This window comes from Epinephelus moara, chromosome 10, assembly GCF_006386435.1.
Source record: "Epinephelus moara isolate mb chromosome 10, YSFRI_EMoa_1.0, whole genome shotgun sequence".
In the NCBI taxonomy this organism is placed as follows: Eukaryota; Metazoa; Chordata; class Actinopteri; order Perciformes; family Serranidae; genus Epinephelus; species Epinephelus moara.
The window spans coordinates 15,179,936-15,194,945 of NC_065515.1; the positions used below are offsets into that span (position 1 = coordinate 15,179,936).

Below are 15,010 nucleotides of genomic sequence, written 5' to 3' on the forward strand. Positions count from 1 at the left end.
ATTAGGGACCAATATCTAAAACTGAGCTTCTATAAGGCAATGAATATCGCGGAGGGCGTGGCTCATCACATAAAGGTGTGTAACATCTCAACGGTTTCACCGATCACCACGCAACTTTGTAGGCATATGACCACACATAATCTGAGGGGACCCCTCCATTATTGACCTGATCAAACAAAATGGGGGCGCTAGAGAGCTAATTTCTTATCTAGGCCTAACCGCCATATTGATTTTTACTAAACTTGGTAGGTATGTAGAACAGGACGCCTCAAAGTGACTGGAGAAATTTAACTCTAATTGGCAACTGGGTGGCGCTATAACAACAGAGAAATGGCTAAAATGCGGCCGATCGCTGTGGCTGCAATCAAATTCACAAAAACTCTGTCTGAATACATTGCTCTTCTTAATGGGTTCAGTTGACTATTTAATCTGCAATTTTCTATGACCTGTATCCCAAACACACACCATGTGAAACTGTATGTGGGCAACTGTACACTCAGTGGGTATGGACTAGTTTCTACATAACATTAAAAGTGTTAACATTTGCACAAAAGGCCTTCCATAATTAACAGCATTGTTGTTTATAGAAAACACTTAGCCAAAGTAATATCTGGCCACTATGTTTGGTCATTGATCCACTTGGACGGGGGAAGGCTGATTTAACGGCTGACTGATAAACTTTAATTCACCAAGTTACTGGGAATGCTTAGGTTCATGCAAGGCTGCAAAGTGATTATTAGACATTTATTTAAAATAGGATTGTTTAATACTAAATTAATGCGTACAAAATTGTCAAAACTGTAGTCCAAACACACCTGAAATTGCTTGAAAAGGATCTTGGTTTTCTAGCCCATCTCGTAAAAATAGGTGTGACCATGATGTAGCCTACCCAAATGTGCCGGTCTGGTGTATTGCTGAAAATGCCTACCTTGTCCCCTGAATTTCTTCCTGTATGTCTTGTAAAACATTATATCCTGCATTAACTTGTTCAAATTAATAATTTACCTGCACTTTGAGAAGTTCTATCTGCTTTCCTGTTGGTGTACTTAACACATAACAAATACATTTTCACAGGTAGCAGTTTTTTTAGCTGTTGCAAAAATAAACACTGTCTCCCAAATGTTTTGACCATTCTTAAAAAAGAAAAGCCTTGTCTCTTGTCTTGAAATGATAAAAAAATATGTTGAAAGCTAAGCATTTTTTAGAATAGACTGTAATCTGTAATGTGTAAAAAAAAAACTCCTTTGTTTTCCTGATTTTGTCACATTTCATTTTCATCTACTCTTGATGTATTTCCCATCAGGTGTAATGTTCAGTAGTGGCAACAGATGGAAGCAGCAGAGGCGATTTACACTTTCAACCCTAAAATATTTTGGATTTGGCAAGAAGTCTCTTGAGCCTGTCATCTTGGATGAATTTACACATTGTGCAAAAGACCTCATCAGCTATAAAGGTAATTCGTAAAAGCACGGCACATCATTAAGAATGATACACAAACAGAAATACCCAATTTACATCTAATTTTCTGTTTAATTGTGGAGGTAAACCATTCAATCCTCAATTCTCCATCGACAACGCTGTCTCCAACATCATCTGCTCCCTGGTTTTTGGTCATCGCTTTGAGTACAATGACGAGAAGTTCATGAAACTGATGAAGTGGTTTGACAGATGTGTCATGATTCACGCCTCCATCTGGGCACAGGTACGGCATTTTTAAGTCATTGATGAAGTCTAAATGCTGCACTACTGTTTTGCAATACATTCCAATTCACGAGTTATTTAGTAGCTCTATCTGGGTGTAAAATTTACACACATACACAAAGCACAAATTGAAATTGTGTAAGATGCAGATCTTTGTCAATGGAATTTCGGTATTTGGTAGTGATTGTAGTAGAAAACCTTTCACTGAGAGGCTTTATCATTATGTTATTGTTCCATTCTGCTCTCCTCTGAAGCTTTACAACTCATTCCCTCGACTGATGAGACGTTTGCCAGGGCCACATCAGACAGTCCAGCACATCTGGAACAATTTAAAGGACTTCGTAAGAGCACAGATGAAGCAGCACAGACAGAAGTGGGATCCCTCAGACCAAAGAGACTTCATCGACTGCTACCTGAATGAGATTGAGATGGTGATTGACACTAGATGTAACTTTGTATTTCTTATACTGTAGTGCTCATGAAGACGCTTAGAGTTCACTTCCTGTAAACATCATATCTGCTTGTTTTGCAAATTCATCAGAACTATCAGCGGGACTTTTCACTGGCACCATTTCTGGCTGGTCTATTTTGAAAAGTGCAACGACCTTATGTGCACTTAGTGCCATAGCCTCTGCCTTACAGCACTATCTTTTTAAGCCTTATCAATTTTAATCTTTAACAAAGCAAAGGCTTTTAATATTCTTTCAAGGTACAGGACCAGCACAAATTAAAAGCTTTTTTGATTTACTTACTGAAGTTACCATCATAAATGGTCTCAGCTGTAAAAGTGCTGATATACTGTAGCTGTTTAAAATGATTTTGCAGCATGTTTTTGACACATGTATTTGGTAATATTCTCAGAATAAGGGGCAGGCTGACAGCACTTTTGATGAGGAAAACCTGATTACTTGTGTCTTGGATCTGTTTGTGGCTGGCTCTGAGACCACATCCACCACTCTGCGCTGGGCTTTCCTCTACATGGCAAAGTACCCTGAGATCCAGAGTAAGATCACTGACCAAGCCAAAGAATCTCTTTGCTCTTATTCAATAATGTGCAAGTGGGTGACACCAGAACAAAGGGATACAGTATTGTAACCCTAGTTATAATAGCACAGGTGGAGCCCTCTACTGGACTCTATGTGTAATGCACTCCTCCAATCAAGCGCATGCAGTCACCCTATGAAATGTACATAAATGTTCCCGGCCAATCAAGACATGCCTACCTGAATAGGTGCCCACAGTATAAGGAGGCATATCACACCATGACTTATTCGACACCCTCTTAATCAAGCAGCACCAAAGCAACAGGGCCCCTAGTTAGAGGGCTCTGCGTCTGTATTAATGAACTAGCGATAAAATATCTTAACCTTCATTGTATCTCACACAGTCTCTGCCCTCCACTGGACTCTAGTCAAATAGTGGGTGGGCAACCTGTTGCAACATATAACTGTAGATCAACTCAGCCACACTGATCCTGACCAGGAATGCTAGCTCGTGACTGAGTGTTACTCGTGGAGCCCACAGAGGGTGGAACCTTCGTGAGATAGAACAAGTTTATCGATGATCATTTTAAATTGTAAAAATGAGATACATCACATTAAGACTTTTACTCCAAATATTGTTCAGATGAAGCGTAATCACCAGTGCTGTTAACATTTATGACTGCTTCTGTGCAGCAAGCATACACCAGTAATGAGTGCAATATGCAGTATCTGTACATGCATGTACATGCCTGCAACCTCAATTGTCACGCCCTCTTTTAGCCCATTGGCACAGACACAGACACACACCTTTACACAGCTAACCAACCAACAGAGCAAACTAATACTAGTCTGTTTACTAATGTGGCAGTGCTGCATTGTGCTTCATCTCTCCATGAGTCTTCTGCAGCCTGTTAATGAACTACAGTTTCAACCTCTGTCTCTGTTCCTCTCCTGTTGCACAGCAAAGGTCCAGGCTGAGATAGACAGAGTGATTGGACAGTCCAGACAGCCGTCCATGGAAGATCGTGTAAACCTGCCCTACACTGATGCTGTCATTCATGAGATCCAGAGGATGGGCAACATAGTTCCTCTCAGCCTGCCTCATGTTACTACCAAGGACATCCAGCTGGGAGGCTACACAATCCCAAAGGTCGGTTGTACTATGTAAGGTCTATGTCACATCTATTACCACATTACATCTTTGTAAATTGTGATTATGATTCCAACCACCAGGGCATTACAGTAATCCTCAATCTGACCTCGGTGCTGTTCGACAAGAAAGAGTGGAAGACGCCCAACACCTTCAACCCAGGACACTTTCTGAACGAGGAGGGCAAGTTTGTGAAGCCAGCTGCTTTCATCCCTTTCTCTGCTGGTGAGGAGCAACGCAATGTCTTGTTTTTTGTTTTTTTTTGTATCTTCACCTGTTTATACCGGAGCCTGTCCCAGCATTCACTGTGACTCTGGTGTTTTCTCACATAATGCTGTTGGATTGGCCTAGAGGAACCAATGTCTGACCAATGACTTTGGTGAACCCCTGACCTTTTGTCTGGACCTAACATTTACAAAATATATGATTGTTAACAGAACAGTTAGCAGTTCCACGTCTCATAAAAGCCTAACAGTATGAGAATGACGACCACTGTTGTCTCATTTTCACTTTGTTTCTGTTTGTTTTTCTGTCTCAGGTAAGCGGGTGTGTCTCGGAGAGAACCTGGCCAGGATGGAGCTTTTCCTCTTCTTCACCTCCTTCATGCAGCACTTCACCTTCTCCATGCCTGCTGGGGTGAAGCCTGTGATGGACTATTGCTTTGGCATCACTGTGGCACCACGTCCATATGAAATCTGTGTAACTTCACGCTAAAAGTAGCTAACAAACAATGTATAGTCTCATACATATTCTGGGCATCTGAGAAGTTAAATTTCTCTTTGTTGGAACTGCTAACAACTCATTGACATCTGAAATGGTGTCTCAACTAGACACTGCTTTTTGCAAGTGGCCAAACGCCCAAAACATTGGTAGCTATTGATTTAATCTAAACCGCTTTATATTCCATAGGCTTATATCTTAACCATTTTTATATAACTACCCAACAGCATTTGAGATTGTTAAGATTTGCTCTGCCTTGACCCACTACAATTGTAAAATGATATTTGCTGATCAATACAACAATAATAATCATACTACAATACAATATTCACCAGTCTAACACTCACGGGGCATTTTTGAGTACTGTTACTATACTATACATAAATTACATTTTCAATGTTTAACGTCAACTTGTATTGGAGTATCTTTATATACTTATATACAGGGGTGACTGTGGCTCAGTGGAAGAGCAGGTTGTCCACCAATCGGAAGATTGGCAGCTCGATCCTGAGCTCCTCTAGCCTACATGTCAAAGTATCCTTGAGCAAGATGCTGAGCCCCGAAATTGCTCACAATAACTGTTACATTGGTGTGAGAGTGTGTTTAAAAACTGAGTAGCAGGTGGCACCTCGCCTCGGCCACCAGTGTATGAATGAATGGGTGAATGTGACTCGTAGTGTAAAAAGATTTCATTATTTTCAGCAGTTTACGCTGCTAAGTTTGAGATCAAAAGTCGGATCTAATAATCTAAAAATCGATTTTCACTGCAAACTGAATACTTGAACAACCCTGGAAACTATGCAGCAAGGTTGTTCAGAAAAAATACATACATAGATAAATGTCTTTTACTTTTGAGAACTTTCTTCTCCTTCTTTCTCCCAGTAAATCTCTTATTTGGTCTGACCAATGACTAGGAAATTGAAACACCACAATGGTGATGCTGATGGCCCCAAAGTCAGTGTGAAAACAGGCATAGTTCAGGTGTGTAGAGAGACAGTAGGGTAGAATTGTCCATGAAGTCAACACCAGAGGAGGCCCTTTACACAGTCTTCTCATTGATATTAACAGCTGTACAACACATTTCCTGTGCTTAAGAGTTGGTTGCCCTCTGCTGGACACATGGTAATTTTCTACAGTTCTATCTGCAGGCATGTCAAATAAAATACCAGAGAAGAAGAAATGGAGATTAAAAGCTTCAGCACTGGATAATCTGTCAGTAGTATGATCAGACTTGTTTGATTACAGATGGGAGATGTGAGGAGTTCTTAAGAGATTTTATAATGTTCAGTTCAGTGGTTCCCAAACTTTTTTGAGACCCCTTCTCAATTGTTAATTAAACTGGCGACCCCTGAGTAAGTGACATATTTTATGGATATTTCATATTCTGTTTAATACATAACAATAACAATACAGAGCAACTGATGGACTGTACAAATGACCCAATTAGTGAATGCAATACCTGCAGGAAGTTATGTAAACAAGTGGTTTGGCTCAGTTTATTTCTACATATTGCATCTGAGGTGAAGTTTCCCAACATGTTTAGGAACATTTTATACAATTCCCTGTATATATTATGTTTTTTTAATAATCCTGCAGAGATCTTTTAAATGTTTATATCTTGAATGAAGGCCTTAATTGTAAAAATGATTTTATTTAGCTTTCTTAACAGAAATATATTAAATGCTACAGTATAGGCCCACTATATATATACAGTATATAGATATGTATTTTAATTTTTCTTACACCCCTAAAATTAATAAAGCCTCACGACCCCCAGGTAGCTTTTTAGAGCCCCTAGTGGGGGTCAGGACACCCACTATGATACGATATGCTACGATATACTTTATTGTCCCTGTAGGGAAACTTGTTGTGGACTCTGGAGCTGCATAAGTACTGCTGCCTCACAATAATAGTCCAGAAGAAATAAAAAGCATACACCATAAAAACATAAAAACACATACTACCCATAACAGTATTGCATATCAGCCATTCATGTATTGCACATAACACCAGCACACAACGGGGCAACATAAGCAAAGCACAACAAAGCCCCTAGAGTGTTACGTAACATTATTTAAACCCTTTTTTAAATGATTCAGTTTAAATTTGGGTGTCCTGTATTGTCTGCCTGTGGGTAAAAGCTTGTACTTAGTGTGGAGAATGTGGGAAGAGTCAGACAGTATTCTCTATGCTTATCTGAGAACAGACCGCTCATAGTGTCTGGAGGGACGGGTGTTCCTTCCTCCCCGTGACATTCATGGCTTCTGAACCAGACAAGCAAGTGTTCAAGATCATGCTGGTGCAGATGTTTCATTGATGCATTAACAGTACTGTAGTGGGTCCATTTTTGGCAAGTCTACACTGTAGGTACATAATGGTTGCTGTATTTGGTGAACTTTGCAGTGCATGCCCACAGGGACATGGCGCAGTGTGCCCGCTGTGCACACAGTAGACCTACTGTGTGTCCACAGTTTGACCAGCCCACTGTGGGCCCTTCTACCACTGTGAAATGTGGGGCCTGGTGGGCAAAGCTACTGCATTTCAAAACTATTAATTAAAGCTTAATTCTCAGAATTTTTTCTATGGAAATTCTGCAGTATTCATTGATGTTTTGATGCCCCAAATTAAGTTCATGCTATTTGCTCTTTGAAATAAATGTGCTGTAGTCTTATAGTTACCTCACTGTCACTGATATGACAGCTGTGCAACACAATTCCTGTGCTGATCATGGTGAAAAATGGACACAGAAACTTCATCGACTGTTGCCTGAATGACATTCAGAAGGTGGACGAAAAACTGTAAGCAAATAAATAAATAACTATACTACACATTCCTCAGTCCCAGCTTCTCAGTTAAAACATTTCTCACTTTTCTTTGTATTACATCACTTGTATTGATTGATTGGAAGAAATAAACACATGCACAGAATCTAAATGCTACAGCATGTGCAGCGTTTGCTTCCAGCAGTTTCAGGGGAGATGCTTTCCTGTTTAACATCACAACAAGTTCCATGATAAAAGTTTTCCCCTCAGTCTGATGTTAAAGAAGTCGAGTGGCCTGCACCGAGCTCTGATCTGACCCTTGCCAGAGAGAGGATCTTTGGTGGCTTATATAATGCCTTTATATGAGCCTAAATGAGTTGTAGTTAAAATGAATTATAAAGTCTGAAATGCCATTTCCATGGATTGAGATGATATTACCAAAGATAAAATATGGGTTTTGTTTCAACATTAGAGAGACGTTTGGGGGTCCTCCCCCTAAGATGCTCGGGCGTCAAACACTTCATTTCCTGCATTCTGGTGAATGTTTATGCACCACATTGTGTCTTTTCTGCATTTATGGCCCTGCTGTGCATAGTTGCTTCTTATTCTTTTACTTTTATGGCATATTATAACCACAGAGGTGTCGTTTTAGCAGTTTGTCAAAATAAAATAAAAGTCCAATATTTTCATGTTTTCATTGGCAGGAAATAATGCACGTGATGCCCACTCACCCCCATTTTCATGTTTTTATTGGCAGAGACTCGTGCACGTGTTGCCCCTGCACACACACATACACAGATACAGACATACACAAAATCTACACTAATGTGATTAGAATCAGAAACAACAACTTCATTATCATAACAGGCTGTGAGTAAGAAGACTTCCAGTAGCTGTTGGCATACCTTAGCTAGTTGTTTGGGATGTGTGAAAAATAAAAACACAATAAACATCAAGTTTTGGTGTCAGATTGTTTAAATTTGCCTGTCTAATTGTCTTACATCTGAAAAGATTGCACTTTGTCTTACTCACACCATACGACAAATTCTAATCCCCACTGCAAAAAATTAATCAAAAAATTAATTAATTAATAAGATCACTGACTTAGTGTTTGATACCCCTTTTCCAGGTATGAAGATGTCAAAGTACAGGGGCAACAGTAGGCCTTTGCTGTGTTGCCAGGACCAATAACATCAAGCTTCTCCCAAACAGGAGAGCAATGGGTGATATTATTGGCTCCTGGCAAAACAACACCAACCTTTTATCTCGCAGGAGAAGCGAGCAGACTTCAGTTGGACAGGCTTCAACCCTTGTTTGCAGAATGGATTCACTCTTGTTCTCAGTCATTGCATCCTGTGTTGAATGGGATGTCAAAAGTCTGCTGCTCTTCATTGTAATTTTCATCCTCACCACAGATTACATTAAGAACCGTCAACCGCACAGCTTCCCTCCAGGACCTCCGGCAATTCCTATTTTGGGCAACATATTCAATCTGGATTACCAAAGGGGCCATGAGAGTATGACACAGGTAGATCAACAGATGTAAAAAAAAAAATGTATCTTTTAAAAAGCAATATGTCAGCTTATAGGACTGCTATCTGTTATATGAAGCATCACGCTCTTCCTCCTCTCTCAAACCGCTCGCAGTTGGCAAAGAAATATGGAGATGTGTACAGCATGCGAATGGGCCAGGTGTGGTTGGTGGTGATAAACGGGTTTGGGGCTGTGAAAGAAGCTCTGGTACATCAGAAAGACAGCCTGGTGGACCGTCCACCCCTTCCACTGCTCCTTAGCCTAACCAATGGACGAGGTGTGAAGACATGAAACACTTACTTTTTTTCCTCCAATCATTGTTAAAGTTTAATAAGCTTAAAGATTATGCTTTGCCCTTTTCGTGATTGTGTTGTATTTTTAAGGTACAGACGCTATGTCACATTGTTTTGAATAAACAAAAGAACTTATTGGTGAACATATGTGCAAGTTATTTGAATTAACAAAGACAGGATGGTGCTTTTGCTACTGACAATCTCAGTTTTCGCAAACCTTCATGACTCTTCTGTGTGCTTGTTTTGATCTGCATCTCCTCCTGTGTAATTGTTATAGAATCAATTAGAGAAGTGTTGATAACTTTCCTGACAGTGTACTTCACACATAGAAACAAATCTGTTTTCTATATAGCAGTTTTTTAGCAGTTACAAAAATAATTAAATGTATCAGAAGCTAAATTAAACCAAAAAGAGTTCTGTATAGCATGGGAGTCCTTCATTTTTCTGGTTTCAATTTACTTAATTTGTATCTGCTTTTGATGTATTTCCTATCAGGGTTAAGTCTTAGCAGTGGGAACCCTTGGAAGCAGCAGAGGCGTTTTGCTCTTTCAACCCTCAGAAATTTTGGACTTGGCAAGAAGGGAGCTGAACAAGTCATCTTACAAGAATTTACACATTGTGCAAAAGACTTCAGTAGCTACAAAGGTTAATATTTAATGCACAGTGAAACATTTAAAACGATACACAATGACAAGTGTGAAATTTACATTTAATTTTCTGTTTAACTCTTAAGGTAAATCATTCGATCCTCACCTCACCACCAACAAAGCTGTCGGCAACATCATCTGCTCCCTGGTTTTTGGTCATCGCTTTGAGTACCATAATGAGGACTTCACAAAAATAATGACGCTGTTTGGAAAAGGTCTCCGCATTCAAGGCTCCATCTGGGCACAGGTACGGCATTTCAAAGCTACTGATGAACTCTTGATGCTGTGTAAAATTGTTGCGCAATATATTTCACATTGTGAATCAGTTTATTAGTCATGTTACTGGGTGTGTTTAAGCACAGGTATATAATACTTAGTACAGACACAGCTCAAGTTGCATAATGTGTAAACTGCACAAGAGCCAATGTGTAAATGAGACTTCAATATTTTGTTTTGATTATCACAAATAGAAAAATGTTTGGTGAAATGCCTACCAATATGTTACTGTTCTGATCTGCTCTACTCTGCAGTTTTACAACGCATTCCCTTTTGTGATGAGATATTTGCCAGGGCCACATCAGACGGTCCAGCACATGTGGAAGGATGTAAAGGACTTCATAAGACTGGAGATTAAGCAGCACAGACAGAACTGGGATCCCTCGGACCAAAGAGACTACATCGACTGCTACCTGAATGAGATTGAGATGGTGACTGAGATGTTGCTTTGTTTATCTTACACTGTGTTCATAAAGATACTCAGTGCTCAGCTGCTGTGAACATCATAACTGCTGACCTGATGTGCACTTTTGTCACAGCCTTTGCCTTATAGCACTATCTTTTAAGGCCTTGTCTCCAACAGCAAACACCTATTTTAATCTAACAAATAAAGTGATTAATAGTGTTTTACTCTACTTACTTAAGTTACAATTTTAAATGATTATAACCTTGGCTGTGGCTGTAATAGTGCTGACATTTAGTTGATCTAAATTATTTTGCAGCGTGTTTTTAATACTTCTGTTTGTATATATTCTCAGAATAAGGGGCATGCTGAGGATGAGGGTTTTGATGGGGAAAACCTGGTCATGTGTGTCTTGGATCTGTTTTCGGCTGGCTCTGAGACCACATCAAGCACCCTGCGCTGGGGTTTCCTCTACATGGCAAAGTACCCTGAGATCCAGGGTAAGATCACTTATCAGGCCAGTGAAGCTCTTTGTTCTTACTCAGTAATGTGTGACGCAAATAAAATGTATTGGTGGTAATTCTGAGGTCGTAAAAAATAAATGCCAACTTTTTTAGTTCTCTGGTAATGCTGGTAGCATACAACAGACTTTAACCCAAAAACCCAACATAGAGACAGTTGGAGTTGAGTTAAAGTTTGTGTTGGCTTTATTCCAAAAGCAGGACAGGGTCAAAACCAAGAGATCAGCAAGTGAAGGCAAGCCGGACCAGACAGGGAAGCAGACAAAGAATCATCAACCTATGATGCTGGAAAGCTAGAGTGGATGCAAACCAGACAATCTGGAGGAGAGTTAGCAGACTGGATTCTCCTTCACCGGCTTCAGGTGGGAGATGTGGAAGGAGGGGTGGATGTGCATGACCTGGGCAAGGTGAAGATTGCTGCAGGGTTGATGACCATGATGAGGGCTCAGGGATGCAGCAGTGGTAAGCAGTCCTCTGATAGAATAAAAGTGGATCAAGACTGTATCCAGGTGCGTCAACAGAGATGAATGAAGACCTGAACTAATGAAACATTGGCTCCTTGTTCCTCCTATGGGAAGAGGGGAGGTTGGTAACCACAGGAACACTGGTAGGGGAAGACGCTGGTGGCAGGACTGGGATGGGTGTTGTGGGCATGCACTATCCAGAGGAGCTGTCTAGATCAAGTAGAATAATTGAGAGAAGATGCAACACAGGCTTCTTCATCTCCTGATCATCTGGATTGGGGGTGAAAGCCAAAGGATAGGCTGAAGGTGGCTCCCAGGAGGCTGCATAACTCAGTCCAGAAAGGAGAGATGAACTGGGGTCTCCAGTCAAAGACAATGTCTCTGGGAAGACCATGCACACATGGAGAAATGATTAACAACAGTGAGGACGACAGTGTTACCATATGATGGGGGCAGGCCAGCACTATGAACCCTCTTATGACTGGTTCAAGGTTGCAAATCAATGCAAATCTGTCTATTCATGTGGCAGTGCTGCTCTGTGCGTCATCTGTCCAGGAGTCTTTACGATGTACTTTTGCAGCCTGTTGATAAAATACTGTGTCAACTGCTGTCTGTTCTCCTTCTGTTGCACAGCAAAGGTCCAGGCTGAGATAGATGAAGTGATTGGACAGTCCAGAGAGCCCACCATGGAAGATCGTCAACACCTGCCCTACACTGATGCTGTCATCCATGAGATCCAGAGGATGAGCAACATAGTTCCTCTAAGCTTTCCTCATTTTACCAACAAGGAGATGCAGCTTGATGGCTACACAATCCCAAAGGTCAGTTCTCCTATGCAAGTCTAATGTCACATACAGTACACTATCATGTTTTCACATTTATGAATTTTCATTATCATTCCAAACACCAGGGAGTCACAATAATCCCCAATCTGACCTCGGTGCTGTTCGACAAGAAAGAGTGGAAGACGCCCAACACCTTCAACCCAGGACACTTTCTGACTGAGGAGGGCAAGTTTGTGAAACCAGCTGCTTTCATCCCTTTCTCTGCTGGTAAGAAGCGACACAATCTCTCTTCACATAATGATTGCAGATCCCAGCAATATTTGAATGAAAGTTTCAGCATTTCTAATGGAAGGTTTCTGACATGTTAAGCTGTTGTTACGTTTACCATTACTTTTGCTCTACTGGTGGGCTCCAACAAAGCCTAAAAATGGCAATGTCTGAACTCAAGTGCAAAAAACTGCAGTTCCTTGACTGTCCACTTGAGGCTGGCTCCAAAAGCAAATCAATCCCCATAGACACCCATGTTAAAATCATAGACGGTAAAAATAATGGATGTAGCTACCATGACATCATCCATTGGTTTCTGGACTGGAGAGTTCGGTATTGCGGCTATCGCCATCTTAGGTTTTTTGGAGCCAGAAGTGACCATATTTGTGCGGGAAGCTGGAGGAGTGGATCTGACTGAGAAAGCGAGGACACTATCAGCAGACAGCCTGTCACTCCAAGCAACCCGTCGGTAATTATGGCCATTCAAAGGACTGCAGTTTTTGCCACTTCTATGTTGGCTTCATTTTTCAGCCTTGGAGGTTACCACCTGGTTAAAATACCCGACTGTACAGTAGAAATAAAAATGTTCACAGCCTGATACATGAACTGGTTTTGGTCTATATCGCTAATTTCTACATTCATCACAACTGTATGAGGGGGTGAAGTTTTAAATACCATTTACACCCGTTTTCTTTTTCTAATGGTAAAGTGTGGGGCAACTTAAGTGACAGCCTGTCTGCGAGGCACACCTACAGTGTTTGAGTCAGATCTACCCCTTCCTCAACAGTTCCAGCCTCTCGTCAAATATGGTCATTTCTGGCCAAATAACAAATCACGACAGCCAAAACGCCAAACTTAAGGCTTTAAAACAGGAGTCTACAAACCAATGGGACAAGTAACAGCAGCTATGTCCATTATCCTATACAGTCTATGAGTTTGACTAACGATTTAAGTGAACCTTGAAGCTTTTGTCAAGACCTGAAATCAGGACAAAATTTCTAACAGCTGCCAGAACAGTTAACAGTTCTATTTTCGGTAACACTTCATAAGACAGCCCGCGTTTTAGAGTGTACCTCTCACCCACTTTCCCGGGAGTTAGCGTATAACTCCCTGGAACTTACATGTACTTTCCCAGGAGTTAGAGTATAATTCCTCCCGGTCACTTACCACATACTTTCCCAGGAGTTAGAGTATAACGACACGGTCACTTGGCATATACTTTCCCGGAAGTTAGGTTATAACTCCTCCCAGTCACTTACCACATACTTTCCTGGGAGTTAGAGTATAACTCGCGGTCACTTAGGACATACTTTCCCGGGAGTCATGCGCTAACTTTCGGGAAAGTGGGCGAGAGGTACACTCTAAAACGCGGGCTGTCTTATGAAGTGTTACCCTATTTTCTTTAAAGACCCCACAAGAATGACTACTGCTCTTGCACTGAGCTATTTTGACCCCTGGGCCAAACTGTGTGTCAGAGAAATGTTCAGTTTGTTTTAATTTGTTTTCCTGTCTCAGGTAAGCGGCAGTGTGCCGGGGAGAGCCTGGCAAAGATGGAGCTTTTCCTCTTCTTCACCTCCTTCATGCAGCACTTCACCTTCTCCATGCCTGATGGGGTGAAGCCTCCAATGGACTTTTACTTTGGCATCACTCTGCCACCACGTCAATATGAAATCTGCATAAACTCACGCTTAGAGTAGCTCTGATGAAAAACATATACCTATCTATATACCTACAATGAATATGATTATGATTATGAATATGATAATGATTATGATTATGAATATGAATATGATCATGATTATGATTGTGATCATGATTATGTGTGACAGAGTTTAATGAATATTTAGATGACATGTTATTAGGTCCACTGTATATATACTGCATATATTTCTTTCATGCAGTAAAACTGTGATGTACTTTTGTTTTGTTTGATTGTGTTTTTTTTTAATTAGTGGGTTCCAAGCCATGATTGTGAAACCTCTGGTTTAACATTTTAAATGTTGTTAGTTAAATGTGACATGAGACACTTTGCCTACTCTTTGCCATAACAAATTCTCATAGCACGACAGTGGACAGATTTGAAATGACAAAATACCACCTTAAATGCAGAAATGTTGTCATTAACTGTCAAAATCACAATTTCAGAACACTAAGTGGAATTTAATATGCACGGACATTATCCAAATGCTTCTGTTGCTTACTTTCATTGAAGTGTAAAATGTATGGTGCGCCTTGGAAATGTACAGTGGTGTGAAAAAGTGTTTGCCCCCTTCCTGATTTCTTACTTTTTTGCATGTTTTCGCACTTAAATGTTTCAGATCATCAAACAAATTTAAACATTAGTCAAAGATAACACAAGTAAACACAAAATGCAGTTTTTAAATGAAGGGTTTTATTAATGAGGAAGAAAAAAATCCAAAGCTACATGGCCCTGTGTGAAAAAGTGTTTGCCCCCTAAACCTAATAACTGGTTGGGCCACCCTTAGCAGCAACTACTGCAATCAA

At 40.5% G+C, this 15,010-nt stretch overlaps 2 protein-coding genes across 2 annotated transcripts in view; both read left to right on the top strand.

Moving 5' to 3' along the window:
* LOC126396435 (cytochrome P450 2J2-like) overlaps positions 1-7,384 on the top strand; it is a 9,690-nt gene extending 2,306 nt beyond the window's left edge. The window contains exons 3-9 of the mRNA XM_050054505.1: positions 1,304-1,453; positions 1,542-1,702; positions 1,956-2,132; positions 2,563-2,704; positions 3,647-3,834; positions 3,918-4,059; positions 4,373-7,384. Of these exons, the coding sequence (XP_049910462.1) occupies positions 1,304-1,453; positions 1,542-1,702; positions 1,956-2,132; positions 2,563-2,704; positions 3,647-3,834; positions 3,918-4,059; positions 4,373-4,548 (1,136 nt within the window). The 3' untranslated portion in view covers positions 4,549-7,384. The remainder of the gene's footprint in view (positions 1-1,303; positions 1,454-1,541; positions 1,703-1,955; positions 2,133-2,562; positions 2,705-3,646; positions 3,835-3,917; positions 4,060-4,372) is intronic.
* A 1,210-nt stretch (positions 7,385-8,594) lies between these two features.
* Positions 8,595-14,728, top strand: LOC126396431 (cytochrome P450 2J4-like). The gene is made up of 9 exons (XM_050054499.1): positions 8,595-8,844; positions 8,964-9,126; positions 9,638-9,787; positions 9,876-10,036; positions 10,320-10,496; positions 10,824-10,968; positions 12,087-12,274; positions 12,364-12,505; positions 14,021-14,728. The coding sequence occupies exons 1-9, from the start codon at positions 8,638-8,640 to the stop codon at positions 14,200-14,202; spliced, it is 1,515 nt and encodes a 504-aa protein (XP_049910456.1). The 5' UTR covers positions 8,595-8,637; the 3' UTR covers positions 14,203-14,728.
* The last annotated feature ends 282 nt before the right edge of the window (positions 14,729-15,010 follow it).